The sequence below is a fragment of the Leopardus geoffroyi genome, chromosome C3 (assembly GCF_018350155.1).
Source record: "Leopardus geoffroyi isolate Oge1 chromosome C3, O.geoffroyi_Oge1_pat1.0, whole genome shotgun sequence".
Taxonomy (NCBI): Eukaryota; Metazoa; Chordata; class Mammalia; order Carnivora; family Felidae; genus Leopardus; species Leopardus geoffroyi.
In genome coordinates this window covers 69,202,166-69,225,059 of record NC_059338.1, presented here as the reverse complement: position 1 = coordinate 69,225,059, position 22,894 = coordinate 69,202,166, and the positions used below count along the sequence as shown (strand labels likewise).

The window sequence follows — 22,894 nt, the reverse complement described above, 5'->3', positions numbered from 1 at the left end:
CAAGAGCCGAAGTCGGATGCTCAACCGACTGAGCCACCCGGGCGCCCCATCTCTGCAAAATTGTTAGTATCTCCAGGGGCAAGCTGCAAATACGTAACAGCGCAGGGATTTTCCCAGCTGATCAGTCGCCACCAGATGCTCCCCTGGGCTTAAAAGTGGGTAGGAATGAAAGACCGCAAAGGAGATTCAGCAAGAGAATTGCCAGAATCCACAGACGTTCTGCAGTCTGTCCATTTCGAAAAGCATGCCTTATTTTCTCTCTGTTTTCGTGCTTTACTTCTGACGTTTCCTGCCGCTGTAAAGGGAATACAAACTTGTATGCTGAAAGTAGAGGCATTCCTAACTGAGGGTAGAGCTGGTCGTAACCCAGTGTCCACATATATCCAGACGTAAATTCAACATGGTTTCAAGTAAGATTTTAGTGTCCCATAGTTTGCAAGCTAAATATTTTATCTTTCATCAGTTAAAATAACTAGCCTAAGACCTTCTATTTAAAAATCACGATATAAAAGGAAAGCACTTCTTTTTTTTTTTTTTTCAACGTTTTTTTATTTATTTTTGGGACAGAGAGAGACAGAGCATGAACGGGGGAGGGGCAGAGAGAGAGGGAGACACAGAATCGGAAACAGGCTCCAGGCTCTGAGCCATCAGCCCAGAGCCCGACGCGGGGCTTGAACTCACGGACCGTGAGATCGTGACCTGGCTGAAGTCGGACTAAAAGGAAAGCACTTCTTTATTGTTGTGACTTAATTCTCTGAAGTGTAGGGCACACTCGTGTACTTATGGGTGCGGCCCAAGGTGTGCACATGGAGAGAGGTGACGTGTCTGCCCCGTCTCGCTCGCAGATGTGGGCTCTGAGTAGAAATACGATCAGCTGCTAACGGCTTCCGTGTTCATGATGCACTTGACTATGTCTGCCTGTGAGCACAGTTAAGAATATTTGGTTTTCCGTCAGCATCGCAGTTTAGATTATATAACGTGTAAGTTACTTTTCACTCTGCTGTCCCGTGAATATCTCCTTTATGTAATTCCGTAACAAAATGACCTTTCTAAGAATTTTAATAGGAAGTTTTATCACTGCTACAGTATTCTCAGGTATTCCAAAATAATGAATAGTAACAAGTGAATGCATGATTCAGATTCCTTCACAGCCATGCAGTGGGGCTCGGCTGCACACTGCACCTGTGTCTTTGGTGAAGAAAATGGGTTTTAATGGTGTGAAGTCTCAGGTTTATAGCAGCAGTATTAGTGGTTTTATCGAACCCTTCCTACGTACCAGACGTTGTGCTGCTGTATTTCACACACGCTGTCTGATTTGATCTTGAAAACAGCCCAGGGAATCCAGAGCTGTCACCTGTCTCCACTTACAGGGGAGAAAGCCACGGATTTTACGAGAGCAGGTGGTTACAAGTGGTGGGCCTGGGGTTGGGTGCTGGTCCCAGAGCAGAGCTTCCCCTCACGCCCCTGCTTCCCCGACCTCAGAGGACGCTCTTGGTGTCAGCTGGTAGCCTGGACAGCACATGTCACACCCGGGGTCCGAGACGCACAGACGATGGGGCTGCGGGCGGCCTCCTCACGCCTACAGCGTGGACCCTGAGGGGTTCCCGCCCGATCGCCCCGCTGTCTGCGCGTGTCCTTGCTGCATTTACGGTGTGGCCGGAGTCGCCGGTGCCGCGAAGGAGATCTTGCGTGTTTTCAGGGCAACGTCCTGATGGGATCTTCTGCTTCGGGGGTCAGGCCGCGCCCGGCTCTGCCGTGACCCGGGGGATGCGGGCCTTCCCCACGCTTCCCGCATGTGCGCCTCGCTCTCCGGTTCGCGAGAGGCGACTTCGCTCCACCCCCGGGACGCGGGCGGCTCACCTGCTGCTTTGGGCGCCTGCAGTGCAGAGGCCGCATCTGAATCCGGCCGCTGCCCCCGGTGACCTGGCACGTGGAGAGGGTCGCTTACCCTTTCTGAGCCTCTCAGGACAGTCATCGGAATTGCAAATGTGCTAACATCGCAGGTGCTTAGTAGGACAGTAAATGTTGACTGTTAGTAGTATTTTTTTAATTTTTTAAATAGTTATTTATTTTTGGGAGACAGAGAGACAGAGCATAAGCAGGGGAGGAACAGAGAGAGAGGGAGACACAGAATCTGAAGCAGGACCCAGACTCCCAGCTGTCAGCACAGAGCCGACGTGGGGCTCGAACTCACAAGCCGTGAGATTGTGACCTGGGCCAAAGTCAGACGCTCACCGACTGAGCCCCTCGGGCGCCCCGGCTGTTTGCAGTATTTTTAATCCACACTTCATACCTTCAGTCTGCACAACCTGCAGTCTCTTACCCTCCCCCCCTCTCCTGGCGACACACAGGTCCCTGACCTCCTTGACAAGCTCGTCTCATTTCTTCTCCTAAGCTCTGTGGCTCGTGGTCCCCGTTCACCACCCGGCCTTGTCATTTCTACGTCCACAGCCCTCTGCTTTCCTTCCCCCTGTGTCCTGTGACCGCTCTGCCCCCGCACTGTTGACAGCCCGTCTTCACTCCTTCCCAGCACCATTGTCTCTCCAGACCTTGTTTTTTCCGTACCCCTCCCAGCTGTTTAGAACTTCAGATCCCCATTTCCTGCCCGTATTTCCCATGTAATGGGTGTCCCTGTGTTCACGGTAGCAGGACACCTGCCTGTAAATATTGTGCCAAACAGAGTATCAGAGGAGAGCACTTTGAAGCCTTCAGCAGAGCCCGTGCACCTGTGTTCACGGTACCCGAGTAAGCATGGCTGTTGAGTAGCGAGACACTGCTGACTCCGGCAAGATCATGAATTTTAGAAGAAAGTAAAACATGAGGAAGCAGAACAATATGGACTTAAAAAAAATTATTTTACCATTTATTTATTATTGAGAGACAGAGACAGAGCACGAGCACGGGATGAACAGAGGGAGAGGGAGACACAGAATCCGAAGCAGGCTCCGGGCTCCAAGGCATCAGCACAGAGCCCGACGCGGGGCTCGAACTCACAAACCAGGAGATCATGACCTGACCTGAAGTCGGACGCTTTCTCAACTGAGCCACCCAGGCGCCCCTCAGTATGGATTTTTTTAAATGACCTGCTCAAAAGTGACATAATGACAGAAAACCTAACCAAGAATAACCCTCATCAGTGAGATTGTGTTGGTCGTCAGAGGCCTTTTATAGGTAATACAAGATCTCTCTCTGTAAGTCACTGGGACAGATACTTCCAAAACTTTGGGAGAAAAGACCAGTGCAGGCTCATCTGTGAGCCACCCATTTAAATGTTACACTGTTTTCCTCAATTTGAGCCAATCTGAATCTTATTCTAAGTTCCTCCTTTAACTTCTCTCTTTGGCCGTCTTGAAAAAGACGGCCCCTTGGGCACAACTTAACCTGTGGCGACAGAGCCCGAACGTGGTTTACCTCCGGGGGCAGGATACGGTCACTGATGGGAACGGGCTCGGGTGAGCCCTCTGGGGTGCCGGAAGCACCCTGTGTCCTGACCGTGTGCACGTGTGAGAGCCCATCAGGTGGAGAGCTTACTCTGCGTGCCTCTCACGGACATGCTGCCGGCACCGCAGTGCTGTACGTGTATGACGCCGTGGACTTGGGAAGCTAAGATCTCCTTCCCTGGCTGTGGCTCGTCCATGTACGTCCGGAAGGCAGGGACGCCACTCAGGAGTTTTTATGATCCTGGTTGTGCGCCGGGAGGACGGTGTGGGGCCGGCGGGCTCCTGGGCCGGGAGAGTTTGTCAACTGTCCAGCCCCTCCCTGAGGCACCACCTTGCTGTGTGTGCACAGAACTGCGTTTTCCAAACTGCTTACTCAACCGCTGCATTTTCACTTTGGAACCTGGAGCCTGGAACGTAGAGGCTTTGGTGACGGGATCGCATTCTCGCCACTTCTGCTTTGCCCCCCGGCGTCTCTGTCAGCCTCCCGTCCCCCTGCTTTGGTGCTTGGGAGCAGAAGCCAGGCCTCCCGCTTCCTACTGCTGAACAAGTACGTGGTGAATTGGAGGTTTTAGGGTGGAGAGGAGAAGGCAAAAGATGATTTGATAAGGCTGAGAAAATGAAGGGCCGTCCTTGGGCCGACAGTCCTATGCATCTTGTCTGTCCGTCTGCCAAAGGTCTCGTGATAGAAGCAAGCCAAGATTATAAAAAGATTTAAGTTTTCCGTATGGAAGAGCCAGGATTTAGGGGCCAGGAAGAAGGAACAGAGAGGGTGTTTTTGACATTTCTGACACAAGAGATTCTGCATACGTAAGCCTTTTCTCCCAGAATACCTCCTCTGATGGCAGAGGTCAGGTTCTGGGCCCCATACTGTGCTCAGCTGACTTGGACGGGATGTGAGCTGGCTTTGTAAGAAACACCCCCACACGAGGAAAGCCTGTGAATACCACCTTTGGGGCTCATGCTCTTGTCCTGTTGGGAAGTTGCTCTGAATGAGCCGGAGAGCTTTTGCAACCTCCTTCAGGAGCTTTGTCACCCAGGACGTGCACGTCCCTGCAGAGCTGAGGTTCTCATATCGGGAGGGGTCCTCATATCGGGTTCTCATATCCTGTCTTTGACCAGTTGCGGTTGTTTTCGGTGCTGGTGCAGAAATAACGCCGTGAGCCCCCTCGTTCTTTAAAGGTAATAGGATTTGCCAAGTGCGTTCCGTCCCGGGACTGGTCTGTCCTGAAGGCCAGTCAACCAAAACAGTGTGATTCTGTGGGAAGAATTGGATCCTGGACCCACCAGGACAAAGGAAACCGAGCTTACTAACAACTTAGAACCTGCTGATAATTCGGTGGGCTCCTGACCTCCACCTGGCTCCCATTCTCAAACGGCCCCAAATGTCTGCTTCTTCTGACAAAAACCCAGAGGGACTGGGAGGTGCTCCCAGCCCAGCATCCGTGCATGGCTAACGGCGTGGGCGCGGCTCGCCCAGGCTCCGTCACCGCTGTCCTGCCTGGGCCTAGAAAGACCGGTGTCAGAGCCCACGCGTGTCACCCGGACAACCCACGTGAGCAGCTGTGCTGATGGTGCCCGTCTCGGCCTGTTCCGGGACGGGGTCAGGTGCGTCAGCCGTCCCCACGGTGCCAGGTGCCACGTTTTATGAAAGTGAACGTTTAGACCAGAGTTTCCCCCTGAAAACGGCTTAGACGATGCCGCGAAGTAACAGGGCCGGCCTCGGTTACTCAGAGGAGTCGGAAAGAAAACCGACCTCGGGGTCGTTGGTACAAGTAGTTACAGAAATTACAGAGGAAAATTATAATACAGAAGTTCTAAGGTGTGTGTCCAGAAAAGTCATGTTAAAAACACACCACAAATCGGGGAAATATGTGACGTTTAAAGCTGGAGTCAGGTTCTCATAAGGGAGTGTGAGCACACGCAAACGCACGAGAGACAAAGCCGTGTGTTGTGCGATTACGAGCGCGTGTACTAAATTAGGACAAATGTGGCGGTACCTTACACGGCTGCTAAAAGTCACGTTTTCAGAAGATTCGAGTTATGTGGAGCGAGCTCATGGCCCGCGCTGATGACACTTTGTGCGTCCAGTGTGCAGATTTAGACACAAAGGGGAAAAATACTGGAAGGAAACAGATCAAAAAGAATATAGAGGGTAGATCTTTGTGGTGAGACTGCGGATGATTCTGTGTCCTGCACAGTTTTCTGCGTTTTCAGGCTCAAAACCGACGGACGTGTTCATTTTATCATCGGAAAACAAAAACAACGTGAAAACAGAAAATCTGTCTCCTCCTCAAAGCTTTGCTCCTCCTCCAAGAGTTAAAGTTCCTATGTAGGATTGGACAAAACTTAGTAAGTGAAAAAGCCCATCAAAGCTATATGTTTTAGGTAAAAAAAAAAGAAGGTTTTAGGCAGCTCTCATGGCTGTGGGTGGAAGGTGGTGGGGAGCAGTCCGGCGTGTCTGCTCTGGCGACACCGTGAGGCTGGTGGCCAGGGGCCTGCAGTCACCCTGTGACACGGGCCATGTCTCCACGCCCCTCCGAAGCCAACGCGGGGAGACTCCTCCCAAGCCCTGTAGCAGTTTTATCACTAAGCCATTTATTAAGCCATTAGAAAAGTCTCTGTCACTATTAACATGAAGGGTTGGCATTATTGTTCAAAGCATTTTTAAAGTTTATCTATTATTGGGGGAGACAGGGAGAGAGAATGATTGGGGGGGGCAGAGAGAGAGAGAGAATGAGTGGGGGGGGCAGAGAGAGAGAATGAGGGGGGCAGAGAGAGAACAAGTGGGGGGCAGAGAGAGAGAGAGAGAAAATGAGTAGGGGGGCAGAGAGAGAGAATGAGTGGGGAGGGGCAGAGAGAATGAGTGGGGACGGGCAGAGAGAGAGAGAGAATGAGTGGGGGGGCAGAGAGAGAGAATGAGTGGGGAGGGGCAGAGAGAGAATGAGTGGGGGGGCAGAGAGAGAGAATGAGGGGGGCAGAGAGAGAACAAGTGGGGGGCAGAGAGAGAGAGAGAATGAGTGGGGGGGCAGAGAGAGAGAATGAGTGGGGAGGGGCAGAGAAAATGAGTGGGGAGGGGCAGAGAGAGAGAGAAAGAGTGGGGGGGCAGAGAGAGAGAGAATGAGTGGGGAGGGGCAGAGAGAGAGAGAGAATGAGTGGGGGGCAGAGAGAGAGGATGAGTGGGGGGGGCAGAGAGAGAATAAGTGGGGAGGAGCAGAGAGAGAATGAGTGGGGGGCAGAGAGAGAGGATGAGTGGGGGGGCAGAGAGAATGAGTGGGGAGGGGCAGAGAAAATGAGTGGGGAGGGGCAGAGAGAGAGAGAAAGAGTGGGGAGGGGCAGAGAGAGAGAGAGAATGAGTGGGGGGCAGAGAGAGAGGATGAGTGGGGGGGGCAGAGAGAGAGAGAATAAGTGGGGAGGAGCAGAGAGAGAATGAGTGGGGGAGCAGAGAGAGAATGAGTGGGGAGGGGCAGAGAGAGAGAGAATGAGTGGGGGGGGCAGAGAGAGAGAATGAGGGGGGCAGAGAGAGAACAAGTGGGGGGCAGAGAGAGAGAGAGAGAATGAGTGGGGGGGCAGAGAGAGAGAATGAGTGGGGAGGGGCAGAGAAAATGAGTGGGGAGGGGCAGAGAGAGAGAGAAAGAGTGGGGGGGCAGAGAGAGAGAGAATGAGTGGGGAGGGGCAGAGAGAGAGAGAGAATGAGTGGGGGGCAGAGAGAGAGGATGAGGGGGGGGCAGAGAGAGAGAGAATAAGTGGGGAGGAGCAGAGAGAGAATGAGTGGGGGGCAGAGAGAGAGGATGAGTGGGGGGGGCAGAGAGAGAATAAGTGGGGAGGAGCAGAGAGAGAATGAGTGGGGGGCAGAGAGAGAGGATGAGTGGGGGGGCAGAGAGAATGAGTGGGGAGGGGCAGAGAAAATGAGTGGGGAGGGGCAGAGAGAGAGAGAAAGAGTGGGGAGGGGCAGAGAGAGAGAGAGAATGAGTGGGGGGCAGAGAGAGAGGATGAGTGGGGGGGGCAGAGAGAGAGAGAATAAGTGGGGAGGAGCAGAGAGAGAATGAGTGGGGGAGCAGAGAGAGAATGAGTGGGGAGGGGCAGAGAGAGAGAGAGAATGAGTGGGGGGGGCAGAGAGAGAGAATGAGGGGGGCAGAGAGAGAACAAGTGGGGGGCAGAGAGAGAGAGAGAAAATGAGTAGGGGGGCAGAGAGAGAGAATGAGTGGGGAGGGGCAGAGAGAATGAGTGGGGACGGGCAGAGAGAGGGAGAGAGAATGAGTGGGGGGGCAGAGAGAGAGAATGAGTGGGGAGGGGCAGAGAAAATGAGTGGGGAGGGGCAGAGAGAGAGAGAAAGAGTGGGGGGGCAGAGAGAGAGAGAGAATGAGTGGGGAGGGGCAGAGAGAGAGAGAGAATGAGTGGGGGGCAGAGAGAGAGGATGAGTGGGGGGGGCAGAGAGAGAGAGAATAAGTGGGGAGGGGCAGAGAGAGAATGAGTGGGGGAGCAGAGAGAGAATGAGTGGGGGGGCAGAGAGAGAATAAGTGGGGAGGGGCAGAGAGAGAATGGGGGGGCAGAGAGAGAGAATGAGTGGGGAGGGGCAGAGAGAGAGAGAGAGAGAGAATGAGTGGGGGGGGAGAGAGAGAATGAGTGGGGAGTGGCAGAGAGAGAGAATGAGTGGGGGGGCAGAGAGAGAGAATGAGCAGGGAGGAGCAGAGAGAGAGAATGAGTGGGGAGGGGCAGAGTGGGGAGGGGCGGAGAGAGAGAGAACGAGTGGGGGGCAGAGGGAGAGAGAATGAGTGCAGCGGGCAGAGAGAGAGAGAATGACAGGGGCAGAGAGAAAGAATGAGTGCAGGGGGCAGAGAGGGAGAGAGAGAGAGAGAGAGAGAGAATCCCACAGAGCCTGACGCGGGGCTTGAACTCGTGAGATCGTGACCTGAGCCAAAATCAAGATTTGGGCACTCAACTGACTGAGCCGCCCAGGTGCCCCCAAATTGTCTTAAAACATTGGTTCTTACCCACACTTTGGAGGCTCATTTGTATTGATTATTCGCATGATGTATTTCCACCCAGAGTATTGATTAGGGGAGCCTGGCTTTTCGGCTGTCGCCGTGGCGTGGCGTCATAACATGCAGGTGGAGATTTGAATTATCTGAGACTCCACAGAGTGCAGTATAATTTCACAGCTGGAAAGAACCTGAGAAATAATTTAACCCAACTCTCTTTATTGTACAGATGAAGACATTACAGCCTAGGTGTCGGGGCCCAAGGTTGACACTGTTGGCAACAGGCTCTCTCAACCTCCAGCCCTGGGTGTCTTGGTACATTATCCTCAGGATAAGCTGTTCTGTGGTGTTTGGGTGTCTTTGGCATAGAGTCTACACCACTGTGAACCCACATAGCGGCACTGGTGCCAGAGCTGGGGGCCCTCGCTGCCGCCCGAGAACAGGTGGGTCCCGCCTTGCTGGGGCTTTCCTCATTGTTCCTCAGAAAATTTTTCTCATTTGTTCTCAGTTGAATTCTTTTAAGCTTAGTTGATTCTTTTAACCTTGGACTTTTGGCTGAGAAGAAAACTCTTCTCGTCAGTATTATTGTTATAAAAACCGAGCTTGTTCAAGTTTTGCTTTTGATCTTTATTTATTAGGTCTTTGGCAGTTGAGTTACATCAATTTAATTAAAAAAAATTTTTTTTTAATGTTTATTCTTGAGACAGAGGCAGAGCATGAATGGGGAGGGGCAGAGAGAGAGGGAGACACAGAATCCGAAACAGGCTCCAGACTCTGAGCTGTCAACACAGAGCCCGACATGAGGCTCGAACCCACGAACCGTGAGATCATGACCTGAGCCGAAGTCAGAGACTCAACCGACTGAGCCACCCAAGTGCCCCACATCAACTTAATTTTTAAGCAGCTAAAGGATAAATATGAGCAAATTTAGTTAAGGAAGAAAACTCAGGTTCACTCTACATTTTTTTTTTTAATTTTTTAACGTTTATTCATTATTGAGACAGAGAGACACAGAGCGTGAGCAGGGGAGGGAGAGAGAGAGGGGGAGACGCAGAATCCGAAGCAGGCTCCGGGCTCCAAGCTGTCAGCACAGAGCCCGACGCGGGGCCCAAACCCACAAACTGCGAGACCATGACCTGAGCCGAAGTCGGCCGCCCCACCAGCTGAGGCACCCAGGCGCCCCCACTCTACGTTGTTCTTAAAAGCAGAACTAAAGACTTTCTGTGGATGTTGAGGGACTAGCCTGTCCTCCTGGACAGCAGCCGCACGATGTTGGTTACACTGTTGTGATTCCTTTTGATACTGGGGATTTTTACTGTTTTTGGAACTCCCCTCAAAGGTTTGGGCTTTTCTGTAACACCCTCACACTTGTGCCCTACTGAGTAATTTTGTAGGGCAAAATAATTGAAAATGTGCGGGAAATGAATTTAAGAAAGGTTAATGAGGTTTCTTGTCATTTCGAGCTCAAACAACAGTTTTGACATTGAACCGAATGTGGACGTTCACTAAAAACTGGAAGCAGAAGAGCTTGGAGGAGAAGGAAACCAGCCCGTTTGTAAAGGAGGAGTTTGCTTCGGTCTCTGGTGCGAGGGGGGCCTCGTCCAAGCAGTAACCCCGGCAGGGGTGGCTTCACTGAGGTTATAGTGGACACACATACCCTTGTTTCTATCATCTGTATACTCTGTAGCAAAAATGCAAGATGCTTTTCCTTTTTTTTAGATAAGATCTATAAAATTTCGAAAGTGAAAAATTAGATGAAAACAGGGAGGGGGACAAACCGCAAGAGACTCTTAAATACAGCGAACAAACTGAGGGTTGATGGGGGTGGGGGTGGCCATTGAGGAGGGTGCTTGTTGGGACGAGCTCTGGGTGTTATACGTAGGAGATGAATCACTGGCTTCTACTCCTGAAGCCATATTACACTATATGTTAACTAACTTAGAGGTAAATGAAATGGAAAAAATTTTTTAAAAAGTGAGAAGTGTTTATACGTCTTTCTTATCTAAATGACAGTAATGAAATATATATTTGTTGAATCAGTCTTAATGTAAGTCTCAAAAATGTGCTTCTAAAGCTATGCCCCCAACCTCCAGACCGATCTTTTGGACAGCCTCTCTGTGATATCGTCCAAATTACCACTGACTTCTCTCAGCTGAAAGTATCATTATATAAAGATACGTTAAATGTAGTTTTAGGGGTTTCTAATTGTACCTAAAGTACATCACTATACGTAAATATTGAACAACAGTGAGTGTGGAAATGCGTTATAAGGTACCTACGTAGGATATATCAACCTGGTTTATTCAGTATTTCACCATTTTTCTGGTCATACCCTGTATATTTATAAAGTACATACTAATAATTTTTACTCCCATATTCATAAGATTCTCAGAGGTTTTCTGAATCATTAAAAGAAGATCGAAGTCATTCTGTTTTCCCTTCAGCGTCATATGTGTAAACCCCCTGCACTGGCTCCCAATCTGGGCTGCCATCCACTCACCTGCTCCTGCCACCAGATCATTCGTCCTCGGATAGAGTTTATATCTACCACGTCCCCTGTCCTAGGATAGAGGTTGCACCTACCACGTCCCGTGTCCTGGGATAGAGGTTGCACCTACCACGTCCCATGTCCCGTGATAGAGTTTATATCATCACGTCCCGTGTCCTGGGATAGAGTTTGTATCTACCACATCCCCTGTCCTAGGATAGAGGTTGCAACTACCACGTCCTGTGTCCTGGGATAGAGTTTGCACCCTACTGCATCCTGTGTCCTGGGATAGAGGTTGCACCCTACCACATCCCGTGTCCTGGGATAGAGTTTGCACCCTGCTGTGTCCCATGTCCTGGGATGGAGTTGCACCTACCACGTCCCATGTCCTGGGATAGAGTTTGCACCCTACCGCGTCCCATGTCCTGGGATAGAGGTTGCACCTACCACATCCCGTGTCCTGGGATAGAGTTTGCACCCTACCACGTCCCGTGTCCTGGGATAGAGGTTGCACCTACCATGTCCCGTGTCCCAGGATAGAGTTTGCACCCTACTGCGTCCCATGTCCCAGGATAGAGGTTGCACCTACCAAGTCCCGTGTCCTGGGATAGAGTTTGCACCCTACCGCGTCCCGTGTCCTGGGATAGAGGTTGCACCTACCATGTCCCGTGTCCTGGGATAGAGTTTGCACCCTACCGCGTCCCGTGTCCTGGGATAGAGATTGCACCCTACCGCGTCCCGTGTCCTGGGATAGAGATTGCACCTACCACGTCCCGTGTCCTGGGATAGAGGTTGCACCTACCATGTCCCGTGTCCTGGGATAGAGGTTGCACCTACCATGTCCCGTGTCCTGGGATAGAGGTTGCACCCTACTCATCCCGTGTCCTGGGATAGAGATTGCACCTACCATGTCCCGTGTCCTGGGATAGAGTTTGCACTCTACTGCGGCCTGTGTCCTGGGATAGAATTTGCATCTACCATGTCCCATGTCCTAGGATACAGTTTGCACCTACCACATCCCATGTCCTGGGATAGAGGTTGCACCTACTACATCCTGTGTCCTGGGATAGGGGTTGCATTTTACCACATACTGCTTCCCCATGCTGCAGCCTCTGTTCTGGGGACATTGCTTAGTCTGCTCGGGAAGGTATCTTGTATGATGTGTGTTTCCTCTCCCTCTGCCTCTGTCTGAACCCTGCCTGCCCCCCAGACCTCGCTCGAGCTCTGCTTCTCATGTCAAGTTCAGCACTAGTCTTAGGATTACTATCTCCTCACATCTGCTCCCTGTCCCCTGACCACTTAATGTTTGCACTACGCCTTGAAATTCTGATTATTTTCTTGTATTATTATCTAATTATTTTTGTCTGGCAGGGAGGGGGGGTCACAGTTTCCTGGCACACTGCCCAGAACAGTGGCCCTGGCTCTGACTCCACAGGTCCTGCTCTGAGGCCTCCTGAACCTGATCCCTGGTCAGGAGCCCAGAGCTAGCAACTCCAAAAATGATGGTGAAATTGCTTGTAGTCACTTAAACTGTGCAGTAAATATTGGAATCAAGCAGAATTAACTATAGATTTTGGATGAAATGGATTTTGTTCTTTAAAAATGGTGATCTGAGTGGCACCTGGGTGGCTCTGTCGGTTAAGCATCCCATTCGGCTCAGGTCATGATCTCGTGGTTTGGGTTTGAGCCCCACGTCGGGCTCTGTGCTGACGGCTTGGAGCCTGGAGCCTGCTTCAGATTCTGGGTCTCTCTCTCTCTCTCTCTCTCTCTGCCCCTCCCCCACTTGTGCTCTGTCCCTCTCTCTCAGAAATAAATAACTGCAAAGAAAATTTTTTTTCAATAAATAAAATAAAAATGGTGATCTGTGGATAGTGTTATTTCTTTTTATCTAGTTGATAGGATTCTGCATCAGTGAGAGAAATTTTCAATTTCTTGACTTGAGTCACACATACGTACATGAGTACATATGCAATTTCCCTTTATAAAATTCTTTCACTTCTTTTTAATTATACAGCTAATTCATGAATACGTTCTCACGAATTCAAAAATACAAAGTAAAACGCATCCTTGATTCTTTCCCCCACAGTAAACAGGGCTATCGATTTGCCATGTTCCCCTCCACATTTTTAAAACACATTTACACATTTTGCATTTAGTTTTTCCCATAAGTACAGTGTGAATTGTTGTGAAAGTCCTCACTTGGTTTGCCTGGGTGTTCTTCCTGTATCAGTGTGTGCGCATGTGTGTGCACTCCCTGCACGGGGTTGCATCTATGGGGCACCAGTGTCTACCCAACCTTCTGTTAGCAGGTGCGCACGTCAGCTGCCGTCAGCTCGCTGCAGTCCACCCCTCCGTAAGCATCCTGGCCTGCGCTCTCTTGCCCTGAAATGAGGCCTTCCCACTCCGCCTCCTTTCTGTTTACAAGCAGGATCTCGTGGCACCAACACCCACCCCTCCCGATCGTGGCCAGAAAACGCAGGATCGAGTCGGGAAACGTGCCTTTGAGACCTCTCCATTGACTTGCTCTGTGGTCCTCCTCTCTGTCTCGTGAAAACAAAGATTAAATGAGATAACGTTCAGGGTTCCTAACAGTCTCTCATTCTACCTAGGCCTACGTGCGTGATGCCATTTATTTTTATTATATTCAGCTGGTAGTGCCATTTGCCTCTTCTGAAGGGACCCGGAAAGGTTTGCAGCGCTTGTGAATTATAGGGCCCTTGTCTCCCGATAGCCTTCTTAAATGAGGTTTGACAGCATCTGCAGATGAACGGGGAGTGAGTGGTGGGGGCGCCGTTCTCGTTTTGGGCAAGTGCTCCCCGGTTTGCAGAAACCTGCCACCCTGCCAGCTCATCTGTGGCTCTTTCTCGTTTCTCACAAATGCTGGGAAATGGAAGGTCTCGTCCAGGGTCGCCAGCCGATGATCTCCAGTCCCAGATTTCCCTCACATCTTTCTACCACCAGGTTTCCTACTTTGCTGTAGACAGTTTCCTCATCCTCAGTATTTATTTAAAATACGCCCCGGAAAACAGTGTGGAGGTTCCTCAAAAAATTAAAAATAGAACTACCCTACGACCCAGCAACAGCACTGCTAGGAATTTGCCCAAGGGATACAGGAGTGCTGATGCATAGGGGCACTTGTACCCCAATGTTTATAGCAGCACTTTGAACAACAGCCAAACTATAGAAAGAGCCTAAATGTCCATCACCTGACGAATGGATAAAGAACGTGTGGTTTATATATACAATGGAATACTACTTGGCAACGAGGAAGAATGAAATCCTGCCATTTGCAGCAACGTGGATGGAACTGGAGGGTATCATGCTGAGTGAAATAAGGCAGAGAAGGACAGATAATCATATGATTTCACTCATGTGGAACTTGAGTAACAGTAGACCATGGGGGAGGGGAAGGGGAAAAAATAGTTACAAACAGAGAGGGAGGGAGGCAAACCACAAGAGACTCTTAAATACTGAGAACAAACTGAGGGTGGATGGGGGGTCGCAGAGGGGAAAGTGGGTAATGGGCATTGAGGAGGGCACCTGTTGGGGTGAACACTGGGTGTTGTATGGAAGCAATGAACCATGGGAATCTACCCCAAAACCAAGAGCACACTGTATGTTAGCCAATATGAGAATGATATTTTTTTTAAAAAAGGGAAAAATATGCTACATATCCTCTTTAACCTTTACAAAGTGCTTGCTGTTTGTTAGATGCTCTGTAGTGTCAGTCCTCCTCCGCTGGCCCTTTCGCTGCCCGCCTGGTGTATTTTGTACTTGTGTGTAGTCCCAGGGTGCGTGGGACGGACGTGCACTTGGTCACGTCCACTGAGCCTTCAGGAGATCCATCACCCAGGCAGCTGTGGGTGTTACCCCGTGGCACAGACCTTACACATCAGCTCTGGTACATGAAAGTTCAGCGCTGAACTGAAAAGTTGTTATTTGCACGCTGCTCTTTTACAAAAAGGCACAATCCAGTGGGACTATTGAGACAAAATGTGCTACTTTAAAGGGCACTTTCTTACTGACATTTGGTTATTGTCATGAAGCAGAAAGTATATTTCCTTCAAGGGTTTTAATTGTTCAGAAATGTGCAAAGCTATATAAATGTTAACCAGATTTTTGGTGGTCATTTTTGATGTATACAAATATGGAATCATTAGGTTGCGCTCCTGAAATTAACATAATATTATGTCAGTTTTACCTCAGTTTGAAAAAAAAGAAAAGGAGTGGAATAGAATGGAAAGCCCAGAAATAAACCCAGGCTTGTAGGGTCTATTTCCAACAGAGGAGGCGAGAGTATACAACGGGGAAGAGTCTCTTCGACAAATCGTGTTGGGAAAACTGGACAGCGACATGAGAATGAAACCACTGTCTTACACAGTATGCAAAAATAGACTCAAAATGAATTAAAGGCCTAAAAGTGAGACCTAAAACCATAAACATCCCGAAAGAACACATTAGCAGTAAACTCTCTGACGTCTGCCTTAGCAACACTTTTCTAGATACGTCCCCCGAGGCAAGGGATACAAAAGCAAAAATAAACTATTAGGATTACACCAAAATAACAAGCCTTTTTTTTTTTTTTTTTTTTTTGCTGCCCCTCCCCATAAAAAAGCATTTGCACAGTGAGGGAAACTGTCAACAGAATGACAAGGCAACTTACTGAATGGGAGAAGATATTCACAAATGTGGCCTCTGATAAAGGGTTAGTGTCCAAAATACATGAAGAACATCCAGAGGGCCAACAGACATATGAAAAGATGCTCAATGTCGCTCATCATCAGGGAAATACAGATCAAAACCGCCATGAGATACCACCTCACACCTGTCAGGATGGCCAGAAACAACACAAGAAACCACAGGTGTTGGCAAGGATGCAGGGAGAAAGGAACCCTCGTGCACGGTTGGTGGGAATGCAGACTGGTGCAGCCACTGTGGAAAACAGTGTGGAGGTTCCTCAAAAAGTCAAAAATAGAACTACCCTAGTAGTAATCATACTACTGGGTATTTACCCAAAGCAAATGAAAACACTAATTTGAAGGGATGTGTGGACCCCTGTGTTTATGGCAGCGTCATCTACAGTAGCCAGGGTCTGGAAGCAGCCCGAGTGACCGCTGACAGACGAGTGGATGAAGAAGTGGTAATGGGGCATCTGGCTGGCTCAGTCAGTAGAGCACGTGCCTTTTTTTTTTTTTTTAAGATTTTTTTAATTTTTAAGTAGTCTCTACACTGAACATGGGGCTTGAAGTCACAACCCCGAGATCAAGAGTCACATGTTCTTCCAACCGAGCCTCGCCGGGTGCCCCAAACATGAGACTCTTGATCGCGGGGTCGTGTATTCAGGCCCCACATTGGGTGTGGAGATTATTTAAATAAAGAAAATACTGAAGTTTAAAAAAAATAATTTAAAGAAAGATGTGGTATGTGGAAACGTGCACGTGCACACTAGAATATCACTCGGCCATAATAAGGGTGAGAGCCTGCCATTTATAACAACGTGGATGGACCAGACGGGTATTATGCTCAGTGAAATAAATCAGAGAAAGACAAATACCGTATGGTTTTGTGGACTCTAAAACACAACAAACAAAGGCAGAAACAGGGCAGAAACCGATCCATCGACCCGGAGAACACACGTGGTTGCTGGAGGGGAGGGGTGCAGGGAGAGGGGGTCCGGGGAGGACAGTCACAGCACGGGGAGCATGGCCAGCGGTGCTGTCACAGTGACGAGTGGTGACGACGGCGGCTCCGCTCGTGTGACCACAGCATCACGTGCACACTGCAGGTTCTACCATTCACGGTTCCTGCTCGTTTCCCCCTCCCTACGGCCTCCCACTCTCTCCTCAGACATTACTAAGAGAGCTAAAAGGTGAGGGAAACAAGGAAACACCATGTGTAGCCTCTCCACATTTTCTTGTTTCTTGTTAACTTTCCTCTCATACTTTTTTTTCTGTTACCTTTTTTAAAAACTTCCCTTGCCTCCCCGCCTCAACCCCATTATGGTGCTCACCATGCTCTGCACCCCTTGGCCTCCCTTGTGGAAACGTTGTGCCCTTGACCGAGGGCTGTGCACACAGCACGGTTCACTGGCCACGGGATCCTGGAGCCCAGGCTCTCGCGGCTGCGCCTGTTCTCAGGGGTCAGGTGCGGGGACGGCTTACGGCTCGTTACCGGTACCCAACCCGAGTTGTAAGTGCTTCTTAAGCAGATGGGAGCCTCGTCCCGTAGCAATGTCACTGTCCCCCACTTGTGTGCAGAAACACTTTCTCCCGCGGGAGAGGGAGGGACCCCAGCTAGCCCTCTGGGAATTGTGCCCAGCCCCCAGTGCATCCTTGTGACCGTGTCACCGAGCAAATGCCACCTGCCTTGGGGTTTTACTCAGTTGAAAAAGGCTGAAAACCTAACCAAAGAACAGGCAGAGGTACTATGTTTGGTTTGGGGCATGCATTTGACCACGTGGTATTAACAGGTGAATGAACTCTGGAAAAAGACTTTCACTCTGTAAAAGAGACTAGATTTGTTTTTAGCAGTTGTTATTTATCAACCCAAGGCCGAGTTTAGGTGAAAAATCGTCCTGCAGGCTCTATTGGAGATTAAAAGCAGCAAATCGGAAAGATGTCGCCAGGGGGGTAAGATCGCCCCCGGTGGATGAAGTGTCACGGGCGCTTCCGCAACCACAGTGCAGCTCCGACGGGTCCCGGCTCCACCTGTAGGCGTATTTCGGGCGTTTCTGACATCTGACTGTCGTGTCCCCTAAGATAAAAGGTTCAGAGGGATTTTGTGGCTTCCCAGGAGGTTACTTGGTAGTAACCCCAAGTTTTCTTTTTCAACAGATGTGACAATCTCCACTTATTTTCCCAAATTTAACATAAAATGAAGTCTTTATGCAAGCAGAAAGACAGTGATGAGTCTGGTTGTTTCAGCCCCTAAGGAATAAACTAGTCATAGACCCATGAATTTATCTGTTTAAAAAAAAAGTTAGTGGGGTGGGTAGGAGGAAAGAGAATATTTATGTTTGTTACAACCCAAAACATACCTAAGAAAATACCATGTCTTCCCAGCTGCTCCAGGTTATGGCTCCGAGGTCACTTCAGACATAAAGGCACAAAGTCTAGTTGGTTCTCATGGAAATTCAGGAGGTGGTTTTGACAGTGTAGGACCTAAAAACGGGGTGAAAGATTAAGGTTTTGAGTACAAGTTATGGGATTTGCTCCTTTGTTTGGCACCTTGCTCTCCCGCTCTGTCTGTAGGTTTTCTCTCCAAGCTCATGAGTCATGAGTAGCTTCATCACTGGTGTTCAGGCAGCACGTTCTTTAAAGACGGTCTGTGGAGGCACGAGAAATCCTGACTTGTACACTTTAAATGGATCATATGTATGGTTTGGGGATTATATCTCAATAAAACTTATATTGAAATATATATATATATATATGGGGGCGTCTCGGTGGCCCAGTTGGTTAGGCATCTGACTTGGTCTCAGGTCATGATCTCACGGTTCGTGGGTTCGAGCCCCACATCGGACTCTGTGCTGACAGCTCAGGGCCTGGAGCCTGTTTCGGATTCTGTGCCTCCCTCTCTCTCTGCCCCTCCCCCGCTCACACTCTGTCTCTGTCTCAAAAATAAATAAATGTTAAAAAAAATTTTTTTTAGGGGCGCCTGGGTGGCGCAGTCGGTTAAGCGTCCGACTTCAGCCAGGTCACGATCTCGCGGTCCGTGAGTTCGAGCCCCGCGTCGGGCTCTGGGCTGATGGCTCAGAGCCTGGAGCCTGTTTCCGATTCTGTGTCTCCCTCTCTCTCTGCCCCTCCCCCGTTCATGCTCTGTCTCTCTCTGTCCCAAAAATAAATAAACGTTGAAAAAAAATTAAAAAAAAAATTTTTTTTTAAAGAAAAAATATATATAATTATATTGAATACATAGTATTTTGGGTTTGGGGTAGATTTACCCCCAAAATTAAATGTTCTTCATTCCTCCTTAGGTAGTAACCATTTTACTTTTTTTAAAGCAGGCTTCATGCCCAGCATGGGGCCCAATGCAACCCCGACATGGAGACCTGAGCTGAGCTCAGGAGTCAGACACCTAACTGATTGAGCCCCCCGGGTGCCCCGAGTAGTTACCAGCTCAGTGGCGTGGCTCCTGGCCCCCGGCCGTGTGTGCAGGGGGTCCGAGGCCACGCTCCACAGCATCCACGCGCCTCTGTGCCTCGCGGCTGATGAGTGCGCCAACCAAACCCGAGCTGTGCCTGTCTTTGTCCTTGTGTCCTCTAATTCAATTTTTAAAGAATCCATTTACATATAGGTTCTAAAAAGAAAGGCTTGTTTTTGTGAAATGCAAATGGGAAAAGATCAGATAAAGGTAAATTATTACAAAATTTACCTTTTGTAATTTTGGGCATGTAATACCTGGGCATGAGAGAAACAATTGTAGAAGATTTGGGGGGAAATCATCAGAATTTAGGTGTGTGCGTACAAGCCAGAGCCCCCAGACCGGAGGAGCCCAGAGGGTGGGAGACAGAGTTTGTGTTTCCTCAAAGCACAGGAAGCTCGCACAAGATTTTGGTCTAGGAGAGGGTGCCCAGCCAGGAAATTCACTCATTTATCCAACAGACAGGTACGTACCTTAAGTTAGCGTATCGGGTATCGAACGTCCTGATGTCATGACCCCTTTATGCTTTCAGAAATCATCAAGGGTCCCAAAGAGCTTTTATTTATTCAGGTTATATCCGATACGACCACACTGGAATTAAAACTTTTAAAATGTTAATCGATGGGGCACCTGGGGGCTCAGTTGGTTAAGGATCCAACTCTTGATTTTGGCTCAGATCATGAGCTCACAGTTTGTGGGTTCGAGCCCCACGTCAAGCTCTGCGCTGACAGCTTGGAGCCTGCTTGGGGTTCTCTCTCTCTCTCTCTCTCTCTCTCTCTCTCTCTCTCTCCCCCTCTCCCTCTCTCTCTGCCCCGCCCCCCACTCTCAATAAATAAACATTAAAATAATAAAATATTGTTAACTCATTTAAAAATACCAATAATAAGCTCTTTACATGTTAACACAACATTTGTTATGAAAAATCATTCTAGTTTCCAAACCAAAGAACAATTTAACGAGGCGAGTAAATCTGTCTGGTGTCTTCTAACTGAAGACACAGGACCCTCACATCTGCCTCTGCAGTCTGGGCGCTGCGCTGTGCTGTTTGGTGAGACATGTGAAGTCAAGAGACCTGGCCGTGTGCCCTCATCCAGTCGGAACAGGGCCTCCCCTCAGGCCCGGGGAGGGGTCTCAGGAGCCCCCACCGTGAGAACCGCTGTGCGCGGGAGTGCGACAGCACTGGTGAATTTTGTTGGCTCACCGAATGTTGACTGAGCGCTTACCATGGAAAAAGTTAGTGTGGGAGGAATAGAGTGCGCGGGGGTTGAGACCACGTCCAGTTTGGGGCTCTCCAGACGCCTGGTCCACGCGCGTCGGGGCAGGGAGTGGGTGGCAGAGGCTGAGAGGGAGGAGCCGACAGGTGCTAAGCGGATGCAAGGAAACTGACGGACGGAGGAGCCGCTCCCGTCCTGGGGGAGTAGAGAGCTGCTGGTACGAGAAGGTGCCGGGGCCTGCAAGAGCCGGGCGGCAGTGTGGGCGCAGTCTCGGACCCCTGGGCACAGGCACCATGACCCTGACCATCCCGGCCCCGGCCCCGGCAGCCACTGGGTCACCCTCCCTTCGCCCCACCTCTGCCACCCCACAGCAGCCCGAACGGTCGAGATGCCGCGAGCACACCTTTGTTACGATGCCACGTTTCTGATTGGTTTTCCTTTGCTTTTTTTCAGACCATGCAGACCTTTCAAGTTACCAAAAAGGTAAAGTAATCTGATCATCTTATTAAGTAGTAAAGTGATTGCATGCCCTTCCCTGCAGTGTTTTCTTCACACTGCTTCGGCCTCCCTCATTCATATTTTTCTGAAGGAAAAGTAAATTTCCCCTGAGCTGGCTGCCGGAGCGATCCTCCCTCTCCAGAACTGGTGTTGATCTCAAGGTTTAGATTCCGTTTGTGGTGAATCGTTTATATTGGCCGAGGTGCCTCTCATTCCTTCGTGGTCCTCCTTGTCTTGGAGAAAGACTGTTCTGCCCTGACCTGGGCTTGTGGCGCTTGATTTCAGGCGGGTTGTCTGTGTTTCCTGCTAAAAATGTCACCGTGTTCAAATGGAGGTGGTATTTGAGGTGGAAACTTTGAAGGTTTGTCTTTCCGGTAGAAAAGCAAAATTTTAGGTGGAACGTGGTTTCTGCAAAAAAGCCAAAGCCTTGTCTCCTCAGTGGCGTGCTTGCTGTGGTGGTCCCATGTGGCAGACTGGTGCATCGTGGGAAACCAAGTGATATCTGCAGTGCACCCGCGAGAGGAACCGAGGCCCTGGTAACCGAAGCCTGGTCAGGGGGCCTGATCCTCTCTTTCAAGTGCAATTACTACATAAATTTTAATTAGGAAATTCCCTTTCCATTTAAAAATTATTTATTTTTTGAAATTGTGGTAAAATATACACGGCATAAAATCTACCATTTTAACCACGTTTAAGTACACGGCTTCGTTGCGTTAAAGTCCACGTTATTGCGCAACCGTGGCCACCGCCACGTCCAGAGCTTCTTCCGTCCTGCGAGGCAGAAACAGTGGCTCCCCGTCCGCCCTCCCCCAGTGCTCTAGTCTTCATCTCTGTGAACCGGGCCAGCCGACCCCTCCTGTGAGTGGAATCACGCAGAGTTCGTCCTGCCGAGACTGGCTGACCTCACTCAAGGTGCTGCCCTCCAGGTTTGTCCGATGCGAACAGGTGTCAGAATTTCCCTCCTTTCTAAGGCCGAGTGATATTTCATTGTATGCGTATACACTTTTTGTTTATTCCCTTTTGCAGACAGAATTGTGGCAGAAGATAAAGGAAAGAAGTTATACAAGTAAATATGACAGGTCAGGAGAATGAATTTCCAGTTTTCCAGAAATAAGAAAGCCCTTTCTAAGGGCTTGCATTTTGAAAAGATTCATACATATTTTTCCTGTTAGATTGGTATTTTGAGAAGTCCTAATTTCTCCTTTTCAGCATATACGCATACAAATACAACTTTTTCAGAAAAGCCTTTCCTGATTCCCTTCCCCACTGTAGCTGGAAGTCATCTCTGCTGAATTCACAAAACGTTCATCTGTATCCCTCTAAAAACACGTATTTGTCTACCTGGTTTTGTATTTGTCAAGTTGTCTGATGTTCGGTATCAGGTTCCAGGTTCCTTAAGGGTGAGATTCGTGTCTGCCGTGTGTATTCCCAGATGCTCGTGCCCTTGATCTGTGATGCTACCTGTGCACTGTATTTATTTCTTCCCAACAAAGAAAGAGTTCTGTGTCCTCTTTGCTTTGGGGAAGTTTCTCAAGCTTCTGTCTTTCTTCCCACTAAACTGATAGCTGATGCCGTGGGAAAAATTATGATTAATAACATTTTGATCCTAACCCCAAGGACAAGAGGGATACGGAGCAGTTACTAAGGGAACTGGAAGGGGAGAAACCAAGGAGAAAGATTTTCCGGAAGAAAGGGTAACTGCTCAGTTCAGGGAGGCCAAGGACCCGGACTAGTTCGCAGTTTCGGCAGGTTCAGAAGAGTCACGGGAACAAAGCCAGGCTGAGGGACTCAGGGTTGGGTGTTCCATCGGGAGGAGGCCTGTGTCCAGGGCGCTCATGTTCTCTGCTCAGGGTAAGGGGAGAAAGGAGAGACTGTTCCCGGGGCGGGGGGGGGGGGGGGGGGGGGGCTGGCAGAGGAAGGCATCTTTGTGAGCTGAGAGAGGAAAGTGCCCTGTGGAGGCCCTGTTGTGGGAGGACAGTCCCCATGGTGTCGCCGAGCATTGGAGGCCCTGTTGTGGGAGGACGGGCCCCACGGTGCCAGCATCCGAGGCCCTGTTGGGGGAGGACAGGCCCCGTGGTGTTGCCGAGCAGCGGAGGCCCCATTATGGGAGGCCCCACGGTGTCACCAGCATAA

The 22,894-nt window shown here is 49.7% G+C and overlaps 1 protein-coding gene across 12 annotated transcripts in view; it reads left to right on the top strand.

The window, feature by feature from the left end:
- The window catches only part of DISP1 (dispatched RND transporter family member 1), a 188,193-nt gene that overhangs the window by 147,957 nt on the left and 17,342 nt on the right, over positions 1-22,894 (top strand). For 9 of the 12 annotated variants that reach the window (XM_045453340.1, XM_045453338.1, XM_045453347.1 and 6 more), the window contains one exon: positions 20,717-20,746. The exons of 2 other annotated variants lie outside the window; for them this stretch is intronic. In XM_045453340.1, the coding sequence (XP_045309296.1) occupies positions 20,717-20,746 (30 nt within the window). Of the gene's footprint in view, positions 1-20,716; positions 20,747-21,574; positions 21,688-22,894 lie in introns of all 12 variants that reach the window. One more of the 12 variants, XM_045453350.1, reaches the window with a different exon arrangement.